Source organism: Artibeus jamaicensis, unplaced genomic scaffold (assembly GCF_021234435.1).
Source record: "Artibeus jamaicensis isolate MK-2021 breed Jamaican fruit bat unplaced genomic scaffold, CSHL_Jam_final scaffold_537, whole genome shotgun sequence".
NCBI classification, from domain to species: Eukaryota; Metazoa; Chordata; class Mammalia; order Chiroptera; family Phyllostomidae; genus Artibeus; species Artibeus jamaicensis.
Genome location: NW_026522047.1, coordinates 18,159,511 through 18,179,624, shown reverse-complemented (window position 1 = coordinate 18,179,624; position 20,114 = coordinate 18,159,511). Strand labels below are relative to the sequence as shown.

Here is a 20,114-nt window from a genome sequence, read left to right as displayed (position 1 = left end):
TAAAAGATATATTTTATTGAGTATGCTATTACAGTTGTCCCATTTTACCCTTTTCATTCTCCTACATACCCTCTCCTACTCAGTATTCCCCCGCTTTAGTTCATGTCCATGTGTCATAAGTTGTTTAGCTTCTACATTTCCCACACTATCCTTGCCTATCCCCTATTTTCTACCTACTATCTATGCTACTTATTCTCTGTACCTTCTCCCCACTTCTCCTCCTTTCACACCCCTGTTGCTGATCTCCATTTCTGTGGTTCTGATCCTGTTCTAGTTGTTTGCTTAGTTTGTTTTTGTTTTAGGTGTGGTTGTTAATAATTGTGAGTTTGCTGTCGTTTTACTATACACGTTTTTTATCTTTTTCTTAGTAAAGTCCCTCTAACATTTCATATAATAAGGGCTTGATGATGATGAACTCCTTGAACTTCACCTTATATGGGAAGCTCTTTATCTGCCCTTCAATTCTAAATGAAAGCTTTGCTGGATAGAGCAATCTGGGATGTAGGTCCTTGTCTTTCATGACTTAGAATACTTCTTTCCAGCCCCTTCTTGCCTGTAAGGTCTCTTTTGAGAAATCCGCTGACAGTCTGATGGGAACTCCTTTGTAGGTGACTGTTCCCTTATCTCTTGCTGCTTCTAGGATTCTCTCCTTCATTTTAATCTTGGCTAATGTAATGATGATGTGCCTTGGTGTGTTCCTCCTTGGGTCCAACTTCTTTGGGACTCTCTGAGCTTCCTGGACTTCCTGGAAGTCTATTCCCTTTGCTAGATTGGGGAAGTTCTCCTTTATTTTCATTCAAATAACTTTTCCACTTGTTGTTCTTCCCCTTCCCCTTCTGGTACCCCTATAATTTGGATGTTGCAACATTTAAAGATGTCCTGGAGTTTCCTAAGCCTCTCCTCATTTTGTTGAATTGTTTCTTCATTCTTTTGTTTTTTTCTTTCTTCCTTCTGGTCCACTCCATTGATTTGAGTCCCAGTTTTCTTTCCATCCTTCATTTCACTTAGTGTGGCTTTTTTTTCAGTGACCAAATTGAACCAATTCTGTGAGTATCCTGATCACCAGTGCTTTGAACTGTGCATCTGATAGGTTGGCAATCTGTTCATTGCTTAATTGTATTTGCTCTGGAGCTTTTGATCTGTTCCATTTGGGCCATTTTTTTTGTCTTGTAGCACTGTTATGTATGAGGGGTGGAGCCTTAGGTGTTCACCAGGGTGGGGCAAGCCAGTTGCTGGGGTGTCATGCTGTACGTAGGGACGGGGTCAGAAAGGGAACAATGGTGCTTAGTCCTGTCAGATTTCAGTCCCTTCTGCTGCTTCCCCCAAGCAAGCTGGGCCTTTCTTGTGCTGATTCGTGGGTGGGTGCACATTCTAGGACCCTATGGGTCTGAGCATCTATCCCTATGCCTCACCCCCCACAGGTGTTTTCAATCAGTGTTTTGAGGCTTTATTCCCCAGTGGTGGGGCCTTGGGTTGCAAAGTCTATCCCACTGCACGGTCTTGCCTGGTTTATCTGCCTGCAAATGTGGGACCACCTGACCCGCCTGCTGCCTTGTGCGCTGTACCCCACCTCATAATCGCTGCCTCACTGGGTATGCCCGTTGCCACCCTGCACCCAAGGTCTGCCAGCTGCCACCTGTGTGCCCAGGGTCGGACCCTGGGTTTGTCAGCTGCTGCCTCGTGCGCCCAGTGCCACCTTTTTTTGCTACGACCCCTCCCCATGTGGCCGCCCACCCAACTCTGCCCCTCCTACTGGTCTGTCTGGATGAATCTGTCTAATTCAATTCCTTGGTTGTCAGACTTCCATATAGTTCAATTTTCTGTCAGTTCTGGTTGTTATTTTGTTTCTACATTGTTGTCCTTATTTGGGTTGTGTAAGGAGGTGCAGTGTGTCTACCTATGCCTCCATCTTGGCTGGAAGTCTAATTGGTCCAATTTTTAAACACTTGAATTAGAATAGTAAGATTATCATGTTTTATATATACTATGTGCTCTTTTTAAGCCACAGAATAAGATGTACCTTCTTTCTACAATGCCTATTCTCCTTACCTCTAATATTATACCATCCTTTACTTTCAATAGAAATATTTAGCCCTGGCTGGTGTAGCTCAGTGGATTGAGTGCAGGCCTGCGAACCACACAATCACAGTTCGATTCCCAGTCATGGCACATGCCTGGGTTGCAGGCCAGTCAAGAGTTTTGAGAAAATACTTACTGTTGCCAATTGTAACATACTACTCTGGCACTTCTCTGTCTTGCAGTATAAAATGTTAAGTGTGACCCAGTGGGTGGTGAGAAACACCACGCTGAGTGAACTCCTCCCAGAAAGCACATACCTGTCTTCTGGTTTCTAGGTGTACATTTGCCGGCATCTGTAATAGCACCGAGGAAAAGCAGACTCTTCTATCACAAGTTCTTATTCCTCAGGTTTTCTTTTCATCTCAAAGTCACGAATAACTTATTAATGTATTAGCATTACTGAAAATGACGTTTAGATAGTTTTAAGATTACTAAGATTGGGTCCAAGATACTTATTCTAATATGAATATAAGAGATAGGTATTTCTCATTGTAGGTATATAATTTTTAACCCTTAAATTTTTGGACTTCTTATGCTATGCTTTTCTAATCAAGAACTTTTTGTTTAAGCCCTGGCTGGTGTAGCTCAGTGGATTGAGCTCGGGCCTGTGAACCAGATAATCGCGGTTCGATTCCCAGTCAGGGCACATTCCTGGGTTGCAGGCCAGTTCCCTGCAGGCCAATTCCCAGCAGGGGACGCATGAAAGGCAACCACACATTGATGTTTCTCTCGCTCTCTCCTTCCCTTCCCCTCTAAAGATAAATAAATTAAAAAAAAAAAAAAAGAACTTTTTGTTTAAAACAGTAGTGTCTTATGTTTAAAGAATAAGAGACACAAAGTTGCAGAAAATGATAAATTCTCATTTATTGAAAGATATCTAATTGTGAAATAAAGAAATAATTGTTAGCATATATGGCACATGATTATAATTACGTTCCACTAATTCATATTTTTGAATTACACTTTTCTGCTAATTCCAGAGCATCATATTCATGCAGCTGTGGTAGTAAGAAGCGTTGATTTTTTTTATGCCCATTCTCTTGATCAAATAATAACATCAGGAACATTTAATACAGTGTCATTTTCTACCATTTCAGTGTGTGATACCCTAATGTTAAGAAATCAAGTTGAAGTCTAGGATATTTAGACTGATTAATTGAGATACAAAATTTAGTTATAAATCCAGCAGTACCTGGCTTTCACCTGTTTTTGTGTTGAAGTTTCCCATCACTTATGGCTTGTCCCAAGCACAAAATCCTGAGCAATGTGATACCATGTGCCGAATAACACGGCAGTAGTGCAGTCTGCTTTCCCACACTGTTCAGGAGACCACGGGTTCGTCTGTAGTGTTACACATGTCCTCGGACATGTCAGCTGTAGGTGTAGTCTGGGGAGTCAGGGTGTGTCCAAAGCCTTGATAGTGACCCGCAGGGGAAGGCGGCACGGAAGAGGCAACAGAAATTGCATCTTGTGATGACGATGACAACAAGCTTGTATGTTCGTTTTGATCTTGGTCCTCAGGAAAAAACTTTTTCCTAGAATGTCCCATGACTGTCCTTCCTTTAAAATAGTATAAAGGTTTCCAAGTTAGCCAAAAATTAAGTAATCATAGCTTACCACTACAAATTTACTTAACATAAGCTCCTCTCCCCTCCCTATTTGAAGAGCCTAATGGTGGTATGTGCTTTAAACAGTCTTTTCATCTCTTAAATAGCTACTGAACTGCCCTTAATAAAAGCACGTATTTGGATGAACCAGATGACTGTACTTACCAACATGCCTTACTTGTTCTGAAATATCATCCCTAATGTCTGAAACATCCCACATAGCGAGAAAGGAGTCAAAGCATGAGCCTTCTTCTGCTTCTTGGACATACGGTTTATACGAGAAAGTGTAGTGATGGGCAATGGCAGCGAGGAACATCTCAACACAGATAATGAAGTCCTACAACAGAAATGTCAGCCATCTTTGAGTTTAAATCTAGTTTTGTAGGTAAAGGAAAAACATTCTTCCTCTTCAAAAATACACGTCAATAGCTGTTTTCCCCTCCATAAGATAATAGTTTTTCCACTTTCCAAAATAATAATCTTTGACCTCCAAAAATTTAAATCCATTTTGCACGACCTCACAAGTATTTCTTAGTAAAGTAAACTGAATGCTCAGGGACTATAAACTAAAGTGCAGAAAGATAAATGGACCAGGAATACTGAAATCTAGGTTGTATTCCTGACTCTACAAAGCAGTAATTAATAGCCTCACTTTACAGGTGAAATGGGAGAGTCCTAGAGAAATTGGCTAACAGTAGCCTGCTCATTGTCAGGTTTTAAGAGAGAACATGCTTAATACAACAACGCCTAACGAAAGTTCCACTGAACTCAGAAACAGCACTACTTACTTGGAGTCCTGTAGCCACAGCTTCTACAGTCTGCCATTCCCATGTGTGCTTTTCAGAAATAACGCCAACTTTTACCAACAAAGCAATAACTACTGCTTGCCTATATGTTAGGAAAAGGTAAACGCCAAATCTATATCAAGCATAAAATGAGCCGTTGTTTTACAAATAGGCCACTTAAGAAAGTTAAACCCCACCCTGCACACCCTGTGGACCATGACCCTCCCCACCGCCTCCACTGCCACTACCACCTCCACCACCACCACCGCCACAGTGCACTGCACCTCTACCGCATACTCCCGCACACTGTGTGTCCACATGAAAATGATTTACTTCCTTTACAAAGTTCCTCTTCCAGTACAGTTTCATCATGTGAATTTTGATTTTTTATTCTGAGAATTTCGGTGCTTGGTTTATACTTTTTTTTTTTTTTTGAGAGGTTAAGGGGAGGAGGGGCGGGAGAGAAATGTTGACTGGTTTCCTTTCCCATGCGCTCCCAACCATGAACCAAGTCCGCAACCCAGGCACGTGCCCCAACTGGGAATCAAACCAAGGCCTTTCAGTTTCTGGGACCAGCTGAGCCACACTGGCCGGGGCCATATGTCTTTTTTTTTGAAAGTGTGCACAAGGAATTGTAGTTCTTCCTGTTCGTAGGTAATGCCTAATACCCCACAACAGGCATTTAAAACGAAAGGGCAGATACTTAAATGTTGTTTTACATGTATGAACTATTGAGATTATTTAAAAAAAAATTTTTTTGAAACCAGTCCTGTTTGAAGTGCTGGAGCTAGAGACTAGGGATCTGAACCCAGATTAAATTTAATCAGCCAACAATGAGATGATCAGATGATCATCTCATCTTGATAGTTTTATAGAGAATACTATTCACTTTAATACTGCGTATAATGGTGAAAGAAATTACGAATAACCTAAATGTCAAGAGATTAGTTAAAAATTATATTTATACAACAGAATACTAAGCTAAACCAAAAAATACCTAAACTACAAAATTATATCTCATTTTACCAATGAAGAATTGTATCTACAATATACTGAACATACTAAATTCTGTAAGTTTTTATAGTATGAAACTTATTTCTGCAGAGGTTTGTAACAATCATTCTGAGTGGTGGCATTAAGGACTTTTCCTTTTTCCACGTTTTATTTGTATGTTGTTAAATTCCATCTATTTGTTTCTAGGCCCCCGTCACCCACCCTGTTGAGACATTTAGGCTGTCTCAAATTATTTTCTTCTTGTAAATATTACATGGCCATCTGATTAGTTCCTTATTAAAAAACATGGGCTAAAAGGATGAACTTTTTAAAAGGTAATCAGAGACATTTTAATTTACCTTCTGTATTAAAAGAATTTTAAAAATCTTCCCTAGTTAACAGTTTTATTGTCCTTTAAAAAATGAGAATATTTAAGATGAAGCAATACTTACCAAAAAGAAACAAAAACCACTAGCTTTACACAAAGGAATTTGCCAACAGGCTGGATTGGACTCAGTTCTTCCTTCAGGACTTTATAAAACAGCAACAGACAGTACATGGCAAACTAGAAACAACAAGATCAACAATGAAACTTCTTCAATAAGAATAACTAAATAGAGTAGTAGAAATACTGAAGTTACATAGCAGAGACCTGGTATAGAGTAATGTTTTCGGCAGTGCCATTTCAGGCAAACTTTTCTAGGCTGTATTACGGTATTTTTAGGTTAACAAGCTTTTATAGTTTGCCATGGATGAATATGTACACAGACAAAACCTCTCCGAAGAGACGTGTAGCATGTACCGTGACAATGGTTTTCGGTGCTCACTCACTGGGGCCCACGAACAACAAAGTGAGGGCTGTGCCTGATGAAGAGGCTTCACGCATGTGCAGCCGCCTTCGCACTCCGCCAAAATAAAAACACTACTTAGTAATGGCTTTTGTACACAAATTACCATTATTTTATAAGGGTCGAGCTACTCAGTACAAATCAACACGTTAAATAAGCACTTTGCAGTAAAAGGCTGACCATTCTATCTGAAAGTAAGGAATCAGGGAAACAATTTTCTTGCGGGCCGCATGTTCATCTAGCAGAATTTACTTTTATAAAATAAATGCTCAAGGCTTATTTTAAAAAATCAATTGTAATTCGTGTAATGTCGGAGAGCAGTGAACATTTTCCTGGAAGTTTAGTTTTCCTCATTAGAATCACAGAATGTCCATTTAAGGAGTTTAGAGTATGAAAGCAGTGAAGTGTAAAGGGGTTCACAGTCCTACCAGCCGACTGTTCCTGTTCACACATAACGTGTTTTTAACCGGTATCATCAACTAAATATAAGTTTTGTTGCCTGATTTTTCTCTCTTTTCCACAGGTTTCATAAAAATTATTTTTAGTAACCACCAAATATTTTGGCCAGTGGAAGGACCACAGTACATTTAACCAGCCCCATCTCTGGGCTTTGGATGGGTTCCAGCCTTTTGCTACTACAAACAGGCTTTATATACGAAGATAATCAAAACGAAAGTACTTCTGACCATTACTTGAAGATGCATTTCCAGAAATGGAATTACTGGTTCCAAAGAACGTAAACATAAGGCAAAGCTTTGAACACACAGGCATTTGATTTCTAGTCTGGACCTCGAAACACCACACAGGTGCGCCGCTCCATCTAAATGACTATTTTGCTGAAGGCATTAATTAGAAGATTTTCAATTGTTACACTGAAAGCAGCAGACAGTTATTTTGAAAACAATTTCAAATTGTTAAGTTGAAAGCATCAGATAGTTATTTAGAGCATTTCGGTATCTAGAACAAAATTTTTAAATACTTGACATTCTCAATTTTTCTTTAATTCCAAATATGTGAGAGGCTCTTACTCAACGTGCCTAGGGTATGTCTGGTTTCTTTCTTTTTTTTAAGAGAGGGCTTTGTGTGCAGTAAGTACCCAGAAGCAAATGAACAAACACAATAAACAGGTCAAGGCATAAGTCACCAAATAATTGACAAAGATATTATATCTGTATGCATAGATACATGTTACTGTTTCTTCAAATTCTTCCTTTAAATCAAACTTCGAGATTAAAACGTAACAAGCTTTATTCCCAAGATACTTTCCCTAAGAATTTAGAATTAGAGACACTAAGTTAGTATAGTTAAGAGGAATGTTTACCTACCAATTGTGACATATTGTTTATAATAACCAAGTAAGTCCAAGCATTTGAAAAACTGAAGTTGCCTTCATCATATACACCAAGCAGCTCACAGACTCTAGAAATGGTAAAAATGAGATAAATTTATGATGAACTATATCAAGATATATTTTAAAATACAGCATGGACAGCAATACTTAAATTTAAAAGTCAGTTCATTTAAAAGATCCTAGAGACAATCACTTGATTTTGGTCACAGAGATGTTTCAAAACAAACAAACAAAAAAAAAAACATTTTTCCAGAAATGTTGCCATATGATCATACCTCCAAGCTGAAGTAAATCCGAGTAAGGCACATACACTGAACTAGATAGTGTAGTTATATACAGCTTCAAAAAAAAAATTATGCTGCCTACTGTCAAAAGCACGATTGTTATAAAGTACAGCTCTAATTACAACTCTAATAACTATAACTACAACTCTAAGTTTTCCCCTCAAATGTCTTGGAGGTAAATTTTATGATGACCCAGAGCTAAGTATTTAACTTACACAATTACAGTTTCTAATCTGCAGAAACTAAAGCATGCCTTCACAAATAAGTGGATTAATCTTAATTCTGAGGTGAATATCACTACAGAACTGCCAGCTCAAAGGCAGAATAAAGAACCAAATGTTTCTTTCACCCGTCTTTCCTGTCTTCCTCTGTAAACAAGCGGAACGTTAGTTACAAGCAGCAGGTAAGACACACAATCTACCTGCTTTAAATGATTAATTTTTAAATTTTTAGGGAGTAGTTTTACCAGGTAGCTTAATTTATTTCAAGTGCTAAACCTTGACAGAATTACTAAAAAATAAAAATAAGATTTTTTCCTTGAAATATAGTGTTCATATTCTAAACTACTTAGAACGTAAGACCATACAATGAACCTAAAGTAACAAACTTTAAATTCATGTCATGGATGTTTCTGTAAAGTTGTGTGAACTAGTATTTAAAAGAGAAAGTATTTAAGTGCTTTCCAGAAAGCTCTAGAGAGAATGTTATGTAGAAGAATGCTGTGGAGATTCTTTGCCTACGAATGGTCACCTTATTTAATGCAGCAAGGTTTCTATGTGCTGTGTTTTTAAAATAACTCTAGGCCTGTACTATAAACAAGTAACCTAGTGTTCTTTGTGTCTTTCTACTCAGTTGTCCCACTTGAGAAAGAGCAGAGTATGAAGACTTAAAACATAACGTAAGCTCTGTGTACTCACAAAGCAATGATGGTGGTGAATGGTCTGACCACTGTGTACTGCAGGACGCCCAGCTTGCACCTGAACAGCAACACTCTGCCGAAGAAAAAGAACCCAGCGTTTCCACTGGTCATTCAAACAGCACCAGAGTTTCTCCAGAGCCCCCAGATTAAAATCACGATGACAAGGGATGCCATATTTATATTTCATTTACTCATTGTAAATGGCAATTGGGGAAGCACTTGGATGGTAGCAAACAAATAATTTAAATACTATTTAAAAAATTTGACAACTATACCTCTGAAGAACCCCTTTCATAAACAGTAACAAAAAGAACAAAAGTGTTTCTGGAATAAAAAATGATTAACAAATGAATTATGTGTATATGTGTATGTGAAAGTATTTACATTTCAGGATTCAGCTTCAAGTCTGGTATTTAAATATCATTCCAGAAACTATTATTTACTAGATACTCTGAGAGGACAAAACAGTTTTCATTCTACCGCTGGGCTCACTCAATTTAGGGGAAAATTCACAAGGAGTAACAAACAAAAACGAGAAAGTCCCTGAACACAACTACCAAAACAAGGTTCTCTACCCAAGAGACTCGTGCAAGACTACACAGAAGACCAAGTGGCTCTGAGGGCAAATGCTCATCATTTAGCACTTCCATCAAGAAAACTGGTGGTCATCAGTGTTATGTACAATGAATCCCCTAAGTTAAGAGTCACACTTAGACTTGAGAAGTGTCAGGCACACAGACCTTGAGATGCTGTGTTAATAGGTTTGATTAACGGCTGGGGCTCTCTGTGCTGAGAACCTTCTCTGTGCTGAGGTAATGGTGGTGGCTCTAGGAATTGCACTTGGGCTTGCTGCAAGATCTCTTGAAGATCCTTCTTGGCTGTACAATGGTGCTTCCCATCTCATACCCTTTACAAAGCTCAGTTAAGTTCGAACTGCTTAAACCTATAGTATTCTCTGAGTTGACTGTCAAAACAAAGCTGAGAACTCTAAGAGTCACTCACTATGCAGATGGATTAAATAGCCAATTAGATACCTTTGAAAGCTATGGAGAATCCATGACTGGAAGATGTATCTGAAAAAAATTTGCTCAGAATATAGCAAATAGCAAAGGCTGAGACAAAGAGAAAATGTGAAAAAAAAGTTACAAAGAACAGAACAAAGTCTAACATATAATGCGAATTACAAGAGAGAGTGGAGGAAGAGATCATGGCTGAGACCTTTGCAGAACTGATGAAAGACAGGATCTACGGACTGGGGCGCACTGTAAACTAAGCAGGGCTTCAAACCAGCCAGCCAGAACCAGCTAGATACTTCAACAGTGAAACTGCCAACATCAGGAACAGAGAATCTTAGAGGCAGTTGGGAGACACGTCATGTATAACTGAAAGACAATCAGATGGACAGCAGAGGGTTAACAGTAATAAATGAAGACACAATTAAGAGTAATAAAATCTTCAAAATGGTAGGAGAAAATCCAGTTAACAAAGACGTGTATCCAAAACTATCTTTCACAAATGAGGACAAACTAAAGACACTTTGGATTAGCATATCTGAGAAAATCTGCCACTGATAAATTGAAAGTAAAGGAAGTTTTAAGGGCTATACTTTAGAAAGAGGGAAATGATCCTAAATAGAAGAACTGAGATACAAGGAATGAATGTAGAACTTGAACAGAAATGTATAGCTTTAAATAGTGTGAAAAAGAAAAAGAAAAGCTGTAAATTAAAGACTCTAACATGTTAGGAAAAAAAAATATAATAAACCAAAAGAAATGGGAGGAGGAAAGTAAAAATAGAGCAGAAATTAATGAAATAGAAAACAAACACATCACAGACAGAATTAGCAAAGCCGGAAATCAGTTCTTGAGAAGACCAGGGAAACGTATGCCAAAATTTTTCAAAGAAAAAATACATACTAGTAACATCAAAAATAGGAAAGGCGCCGCAGATCCAAAAGAGGTGAAGAAGTTTTAAAGTGACGTATGCCCATACATTTTTAAATTGTCTATTTTGCCCAATTCCTAAAAACTTCAAAAAAAAATTCCAGAAACCATAGGAAGCCTGATTAGTTCTATAACCGTCATCCCACAGCAAAAAGTCAGGCCTAATCTTTCAGGGTAGAGCACACAGTCTCTTCCTGCGACACACAAGTGAAAGGCAGGAATTCCTATTCGCAGGATAACCAGGATATGAAAGCCAGACAGGGACTGTGTAAGAAAGGAAAATTCCAGTCTAATTTTCCTCATGCAAAAATTCTAAACAAAATATTAGCAAATCAAATCTTGTAGGCAAGCAGATGATAAATCACAACTACTTTGAATTTATCCTTGAGAGCGAGGGGGTTTTAATATAATTCACAAATCTAATTCACTACATTAACATGTTCAAGGTGAGAAACCATGATCATCTCAACAGAGAAAAAGCATTTCATTTTGTCATGAACTGGCTATATGGTCTTGAGTAAACTAATCTCTGCAGACCCTATTCCCAACTATAAAAGGATGATGACTGACTGATTTCTAATGTTTTCACCCATAATATTTTAAGTTTTCTATTTAGAATGAATAATTTAAAAGAAACTGACTATGTGTGGATCATCAAAATGTGTTTCATTACTCTTCAAACTTAACCATGAACTACATGAGGGAAGGGACTCATTTTTTCTTCTGTTCATAGTACTTAACGCACTGCTTTGCAAAGAACTGACTGCTTAAATAAAACCAAACATACTTACTCTCCCATAGCCCATGGTGGACAGCAACATAAAGGAGGGAAATGTTTCTGTTGATCTTTGGCTTCAAGGATTAATACCAGATTTGGGTACCGGTTAGTTAGATAATTGGTAAGGAATCCCATAAAGTTGTAAATGACGTAAGCTTCATAACATTCTCTGCAGGTATCCACATATATTGCAATCCTGGGATATTTCAAAGCTACCCACTATAAAAAAAGCACAGATGTTAAAAGTACGTGCACATAAGATAAATGAATTACCACTCCAATTTACAGTATTCACAATAAGCTATTTTTTTAAAAAAGATTTTATTTATTTATCTTTAGAGGGGAAGGGAAGGAGAGAGGGAGAGAAACATCAATGTATGGTTGCCTTTCATGCGTCCCCTGCTGGGAACTGGCCTGCAGGGAACCTGCCTGCAACCCTAGTATGTGCCCTGACTGGGATCGAACTGTGATTGTCTGGTTCGCAGGCCCGCGCTCAATCCACTGAGCTACACCAGCAAGGGCTAATTTTTGAACTTGTTATGTTCATCAAACTTTTGAAAGTTTATTATCATGAGGGCTACCAGAGCTGAATTTCTAAAAGCAATAAACACCTTCAATGAAAATATTTGTTTGGGGATAAATGATGAGTATGAAGAAAAAAATCCAATTTTTTTTTGACATAATAATAGAAAATGCTGTGAAAAACATTTTCTTTATATATAATCAAACTAAAGCAATCACCTATAAGAACTGTGTTAGAATCCATTGGGAAGGTTTTTTGTTGCTGTTGAAATAAGAGATTTAATAAATAAAAAGGATGATAATGTAAATTTAAACATATTTTTTTAAGGATTAAGGGTGAGAGTCTGACATTTTAAAGATTAAGCAAAGAAGACAGCTATAGATTTAAAAAATTGTAAGCATCTGCCTTTTCTATTGTCATACTATTTTCATCAACATAAAAAACAAGCTTTTTACTTTTCTTATTAATTTGATTCTGACTGCCAAATAAAAATACTTTCATTACTTTAAGCATTTGCTAAAGATAGGTAGTATCATCAAAAAAGTTCTTAGTTAATAAGATAAAATGAGACATACTTACACTATCTAAACTGTATATGGGTACCATCCAAAGAATCCTATTTGGAAAGCAAAACATAAGTTAAAGACATTTTACATTATACTTATGAAATAAGCCAACACGACACTAACAGATTCAAAATATGTTAAAATTTACCTTATTATTGGTTTCTGTAGTTCGGGTTGTGTGTAATGCACTAAATGTTGCAATATTCCCCATAGCGATATAGGTATAGTCAACAACAAAAATATTCCAGCAATAAACCAAGCCTTGGTGTGTATTCCAACCTTGAGAGGCAGAAGAACATGCTAGTATAAATTCTCTGATATTAAAACAGCTAATTATTTCTTAAATTTTCATTTATTTGATTATTAATGAGGCCCAGTATTTTCCAAATGACTAGCTATTTTTTACTTATGCTTTAGTCAACAGCCTATTTTCACTTATGCACAGGGAAGGGGCAGGATTTCCCCCATGGCATTGACCATTTTCTTCAGGGGGCCTTTTCTAGAGTGATGTGTACACTAAGAATGGTAACACCATGTCATTCCCCGGCAGCTTATTTGCCCTTTAGATTTGATTATCGGGTGTGGAGATATACAGAGTTTCCAAATTTTCTGCAACTCAATATAAAAATCTTTGTATGGTTTACTGATCTTTATGTCTAGAAAATTAAAAACCTACCCACATTTTCTGCAGATTCTGTTACATCAGCAGAACAGTTACAGAACACTGACTACTGACTGACAGACACTTTGTTAAGTTCTTTGCCCACATCATGACTTTTAACCCCTACTTGGTAGGCACTGCCACCATTATTGTTGAAGCAACTTGTGTTAATAGATTACATATAACAATGTCAACTCAGGATATTACATTTTAAAGAGCTCTAATTCCTCTTTTAGGTCAATATCTTATCAATCTGTAATCCTATAAAAACTCATTTTCTAAAAATATGCTTTTAACTATCGCATCCTAGGTCTAGTTGAAGTAATCTACTCACTTCTTGATAAAAACAAATTTATTTGAACCTCTGTTCTATCTGAAGTGCTCTAGGGAATTAATCTTATACCTACTTGCACTCCTGTCTTAAAGAGTATGAATCCTTTTAATTTAAAAAAAAAAATGAAATGCTGACTTTTTAAAGGAAAAAAGGTAGGCATTTATTTTTTGTACTTGAGGGGTATGAGCAGTTAATTAAAGTAGAACTAAGTCCACAACTTCTAGTTTTACTGTTTTGAACAAGATTTCTTACCAGACAGTCAAAGATTAAAGAAATAAAAAGCAAAAGTGTACAGAACAAATATATATATATATATTTATAATAATAAATTCCTACATTACACTGTATGGAAAACTTGCAAAGCAAATACAAAAGCCTTGCTGAATGCTGGAGATTAATCAAAGCAGTAAGTGAAATGCAAGTATGTGGAGATAAAGATTCTAAAAGGAATGTCTGAGCAATCATATTCCAGCGATTTTTGCTTGGCTGAATTTCATTTAAAATTGAAATCATTTTAATACTGACCTAAAATAAAAATTAAAAAAAAAAAAAGCATATTCTAGATCTACGAAGTGGCCATTAGGAACAATATTGCTAAGTAATTTTAATGCCCGCATTTGTTTTTATAATGGTCTTAGCGCCAAAACACAGAACTTGAGAGGCAAATGAGAAAGAAGGGGAAGGGATTCGCCAAAGCACATGCATAACCCCAGACCCTTATTATATGAAATGTTAAAGGGACTTATCTAAGAAAAAGAAGTTAAAGAAACATGAACAGTGAAAGGACAGCAAACTCACAGTTATTAACAACCACACCTAAAACAAAAGCAAACTAAAAGGACAGATCAGGAGTGGAAACACAGAAATGAAGATCTCAAGGAGGGTTAGCAACAGGGGAGTGGGAGGAGGAGAAGGGGGGAGAAGGTACAGAAAATATGTAGCATAGACAGTAGATAGAAAATAGATGGGGGGGGCAAGAATAGCATGGGAAATATAGAATCTAAAGGACTTGAGACACATGGTCATAAACTAAAGGGGAGGTAATGGTGGGGACAGGGGTAGGGGGGGGGAGGGGGGTAGGGTGGAGGGGAATGAAGGGGGGGAATAGAACAACTGTAACAGCATAATCAATAAAAAAATTAAAAAAAAAAAAAAAAAAAAGACCACAGTCTGAGGATGGCCAGAGGGAGGCAGGGCAGGGCTCTGTGGAGGAAGACAAAGGGGATGGGGCAATGGGAAATCTGTAGTAGTGTCAACAATAAAAATAAAGAAAACATTTTTTTAAAGAGAAAATTGATGTGCTTGTGAAAAATAAAGATAAAATGACCCCAGTGTGCTATAAGAAAAAAGTTCTTTCTCAAATGATCATAAAACAAATGACCGAATAATTGAGTCATTTCAGTACAGTAATGCCAAATTTCAAAAATCTTGCATCATGGAGTTAGTGTCATTTATACACTGCAAGTGGTAACTGAGTTCCATCCGTACGCATTAGCGCCATTAATCTGAATCACTGGATTTACAGTTGTTCTCATTTTTGAGCTATATAAAAAGCCATATGTACAAGAAACTTAAACTCTTATGTGTGCACATATAATAAGTCAACTCTAGGTATCTGTAGAAATTAGTATAATTATTACATTGATTTTAATTTAAGCTTAAGACACATTTGATATAAGGATACCATTAACATTATTAAACTTATTAGCAATGTGTAGGGTTTTCTGGCTCGCAAAATAAGGGGAAGATCAGTAGTGTAGATTCCACGCCCCCAACAAGGTCAGGTAATCTGAAGCTAGAGAGGAAATATAAGAAAAAACCATTGAAGATGAGCATCCAGGAGTGAATTAACTGTCCCTCAGCTGAATGCTTTCAAAACAGAGGCCAGAGAGGAATAGGAGAGCTGTCCCCAATCCCGAGGGGACGAGAGAAGCACTGACATAGAGGGTGGCTACTCGGACCATGAGGACCAGAGCACAGGGAGACATGACTGCAGAGCAGCGTGACATCACGTGCACATTTACCTAACTTGACTTCAGTTATACCTACTCAGCCAAATGAGAGAGTGAGAGTGAGCTTAAATAGCGCAGTCACCTTGCCACTCCAATCAATGACTGTGTATGCACCACTGTGGGCATGGAACCAGCGGTATAAACCTCCTGTTTTCTACAATCTCAGTTTCCATGGATGTCTCACTGTTAGCACTGTGATTCTAGTGTTTAAAAGACACATATTTTTCATTCAAGTCTGTCCCTAAATGTCAACTATTTTATCTAGGGCTCAGGCAGATGCATAAAACTTTGCCACAGGTATTCAATAGAGAACCTAATACCAACTAAGATGCTATTTCATGAGAAAAAGAATTGCTGTTCCAATGCAAGAACAGTGAGGCTATTGTTTAAACAACAATGGTAATTAGGGCTTATTGAGTATCTCCAATGTGCTGGGCAGGGTATTAAGTATTTCAGATACACAAACTCATTTCATGAATAATGATGTAGAGAACAATAAGGGTGTTGTATGTAGAATACTTCAGCACAAGGTCCCTTTATCCACTTACCTGTTTTCAAATCCATAAAATGAAGATAATACCTATGCTTCAGGGTTATTAAGAATATTAAATGAAAGTATGCCTAAATCTTAGGAACATGCTATAGTTAGTATCTAGATCCTTAAAAACAAAACACAACAAGGAGAAAAAAAACTACTCCCCTAATCCCACACTCCTATCTACTGTGCTATTCATTTCTCAGGTCCCCTTAGAGTCAAAATAATCAAAACAAAAAGAAAAAAACTTGCCTTCATATCCTGATTCCACTTCTTTACCCACCACATTCATATTTCAAACGACTCTCTCTAGTTTCAGCCATCACAAGTCTGTTAAAGCCATTACTCAAATCACTATAAAGTGACATTCCTATCTCGTGAAAACCAAAGGTATCTCAGCAATACCAAGACTGTATGTCCCCTGACCATTTACTTCTTTGTGCTTGAAACACTCTCGTGTTCTGGCTACCCAGACACCTCTCCTGGCATTGCACTTTCCCACTGGCTGCTGCTTTTTTTTTAGGCTCCTAATTCCCCTACTTGATCCCTAACTCCTGGAGCTAGGTACTCAGCCTTTTATTCTCCCTTACAATAGCACTCACCTTTATGGCTTTAAAGAGCATCTCTGTTCTGACAACTCCCATTTATATCTGCAGCTTAAACCTTTCTGAGCTCTAGACTTGTATATCCAACTGCATATCTTCCATGCCCATCTGAATGTCTCTCATGTACCTCGATATAAATGCCCAAAAGAATCAATTTCTTGCCCTGGCCAAGTAGCTTAGTTGAATGAGAGCATTGTCCCAGGACCCCAAGATTGCAGGTTTGATCTCTGGTCAGGGCACATACAAGAATTAACCAATGAATGCATCAATAAATGGAACAAATTGATGTTTCTCTCTCTCCTTTGCCTTCCCCCCTCTCTCTAAAACCAATGAATAAAAATTAAAAACAAAAACAAAAACCCTTGATTTTTCTGAAACATGTCCCTGTCAACTTTCCCTCTCAGTTAACTGACATCACCATCCACCCTATCTACCCTGGTGGTCAAGCCACAAGTCTCACAGTCATTCCTGGTATTGCCCTTACTCTGTCTCCCCTTCCCAACCCAATGCCCTGTCAGTTCCTATTTCTTCACTTTTAAGAATACCAAAAAGCCAGTTTTCTCTCTGTTTCTGCTGTCCTGATTTGGGCCATAAGTCACGCAGCCCAAGTAGCCACTGCCCCCACCACTGAGTTCCATGGAGGTAGGCGCTGGGTTTCCATCTTTCATCACACAGAACATGAGTCTGATTTAGCACCGGGACTCAAACAGTCACCATCAGACATTCGGGCAGAAGGAGAAGAAAACAAAGTAAGTAAAATATACATCATGTTAGATGGTGACGAATCCTGGGAAGAAAAACAGCAGTAAAGAATATATAAAAAGTTGAGGAAGGGAAACCTGAATGTTACACAGGGTGGCTGGGTGACGTCTTGGTAAAGACCTGAAGGACACAAAGGAAGGGCATGCCACGAAGGGGGACATTTAGTACACGACCTTATGGAGGGAGTGTGCCTCTCATGAGTGGGCGAAGTGGGTGTGGGTAAGGCTCAGGAACTGAGGAAAGTCAGAGGGGGGTGGTATCAGGTCCTGTGGGCCTTGATGGCCACAGTTAGGGACACTGGCTTTTAATTTGGGACGAGGAGAGACAGGGAAACTGTGAGAAGAGGACATATATCACATGACTTACGTTTTAATTCAATACTTTTGCTGGTGTGTTGGCAAGAGTCCAGGCAGAACATAATGCATTTGGTGCAATGTTAGCAGTGGAGATTGCAGACCAAAACTTTCCTTAAAAGCTGGCACTTAAAACACCACACTTGAAACCAACACCTGAGAAGTCTTACAACAGGTTGACCCTATACATATCATTAACTTTAAAAGTATTTCCTATGCCGCATTCCAAAGAAATACTTCAAAATAAGAAATCCCTATTTGTATTAAGATGTCTTTGGTAAACAAATTATGGAAATAACCTAAATATCCAACAAATGAGAAATATTTAAAGTAGTGGAATATTATACATTAAAAGTAACTACATGGACTATGCCAGCATGGGAAAAGCAACAAAAAACACATGTGAACATACAGAAAACAAAATGTGTTTAATACACATTTTGTTTACTTATGTAAATACAAGTCATCTCCACAATAAAAGGTCTCAAATTGAAAGTATTAAAAAGTATAAATTGGCAATTATAAAATAGTCATGGGGATGTAAAGTATAGCATAGAGATCAGTCAGTAACACTTTAACAATTATATATTGGTGTCAGATGGGTGCAAGACCTACAGAAGGGATTGCTTCATAAATTCTATAAACATCTAATCACTATGCTGGACATCTGAAACTAATATTGATGGTCAAATGTACTTGAAAATTAAAAAAATAGTTTTAAATAAAAATAAGGGCCTCAAGTAGCCATGATCTTGTCATATCCTTTGTAAAAAGGTGTTTCTAGGTAAAAGTAGTTATTACTCAATTGGAATTTAAAGTTCGTTATACAATATTTATAAAGTACACACCTTAGTTAAGTATTTAGCTTGGGGTCTTTCAGCTTGTAGTACTTTATTGATGTCATAATAAGAATATGACATCAAAAAATATACAAGGGACTTTTGCAAAACCTTTGTTGGTTAAGAGTTAATTTCTGAAGTAAAAACAACAAAGTTAAATCGACTAGAATCCTTTAATTCAGGAAGCTAGTTAAATGCTAATAAAACTCAATACGTGGCTTTCAAGGTAGTTTACTCAAGCCCAATGTTGGGACAGATCAGATTTAAGGGATAAAATTACCTCACTTTCAAAGAATTGAAGAATACTTGCAAAACAAAACAGTGCTTTTCTATGCGGCTATCTTAATATATCCTATTTTCTCGACCTGGTCCTGCCTCCACCTGTGTTATGCTTTGAAAAACCGTGAAGAAGAAACTAGACAGGTTTATATCCTAAAACTGGGCTCATTTACATGACGTGGTTTCCAGGATATCAAGTCTGAGGCATCCAGGGTAAAAATGAGCAACCTCAGATGGGGCAGGAAGGTAGAGGAAAGGATAGAGTCGATGTACAGGCTCCTTACCTGCAGTTTCTGTAATTCCCACACGCAAAGGGGAACTGCAACCAATACGATCGCCAGGTAGATGACCGCTGCTAAAGGACGAATCCACTGTCTCCAGTTCCTCCAGGTACAAGTGCAAGGCATGTTTCCACATAAATCAACTCCGAATAGCAAGGAAAAAGAGCTCGAAAGATATTGTATTGGGGAGCTCTGTTCTTTGGCTGTCTTATCAACTCGCATCCTACACACAAATAGCTGTTGGGCGACTTTACCAGCAGCTCGAGCCGCCTCCCCGGCCTGCGCTGTGCTGTCTGCTGCAGCTGCGGCAACTGCGGCCGCTCAGGGTGCTACCGGGGAGCAGAACGGGCAGCATCCTTTTTTCCCCACCCTGCATCTACCCAGTTTTTCTGCGGTGGAAACCCCGGACGGAGCCGCTGCCCTCACCTGGGTATCGCCCAGAGCTCTTGCTGCACCATGGCCTGGAGAGCGGCGCGGAACAACAACGATTTCTGAACACCCTGCACACACTTTGCTTCTGTCTCTCAGCTACCGACCTACTCGCTCTTTTCTTGGAAGGTCGAGCTTGCTATCTTGCAAGCTCCCAAGCGCCCCTTTATTCAATTTCGCTTATAAACAGGAGGCGAGGCTCAAACCCTACAGTCTTTCAGAACCCTCACCTGCTCCTACAGGCCATCCCCCCTCAAAGACGGAACCCAACCCCAAACCAGGGCTTCCGCTTCCGCCCCCCGCTGGCTGAGGTTGGTGATTTGTCGACAACGCCAGGTTGGGCCCGCC

The 20,114-nt window shown here is 38.3% G+C and overlaps 1 protein-coding gene across 1 annotated transcript; it reads right to left on the bottom strand.

Annotated features, from left to right (window-relative positions):
- Positions 1–2,918: 2,918 nt before the first annotated feature.
- Positions 2,919–20,037, bottom strand: TMEM184C (transmembrane protein 184C). The gene is made up of 10 exons (XM_037162371.2): positions 19,341–20,037; positions 12,825–12,955; positions 12,690–12,726; positions 11,601–11,806; positions 8,865–8,939; positions 7,638–7,731; positions 5,917–6,029; positions 4,475–4,574; positions 3,852–4,023; positions 2,919–3,639 (listed from the first exon to the last, which is right to left on the bottom strand). Exons 1-10 carry the CDS (start codon positions 19,557–19,559, stop codon positions 3,401–3,403), a joined length of 1,386 nt encoding a protein of 461 aa, XP_037018266.2. The 5' UTR covers positions 19,560–20,037; the 3' UTR covers positions 2,919–3,400.
- Between the last annotated feature and the right edge of the window lie 77 nt (positions 20,038–20,114).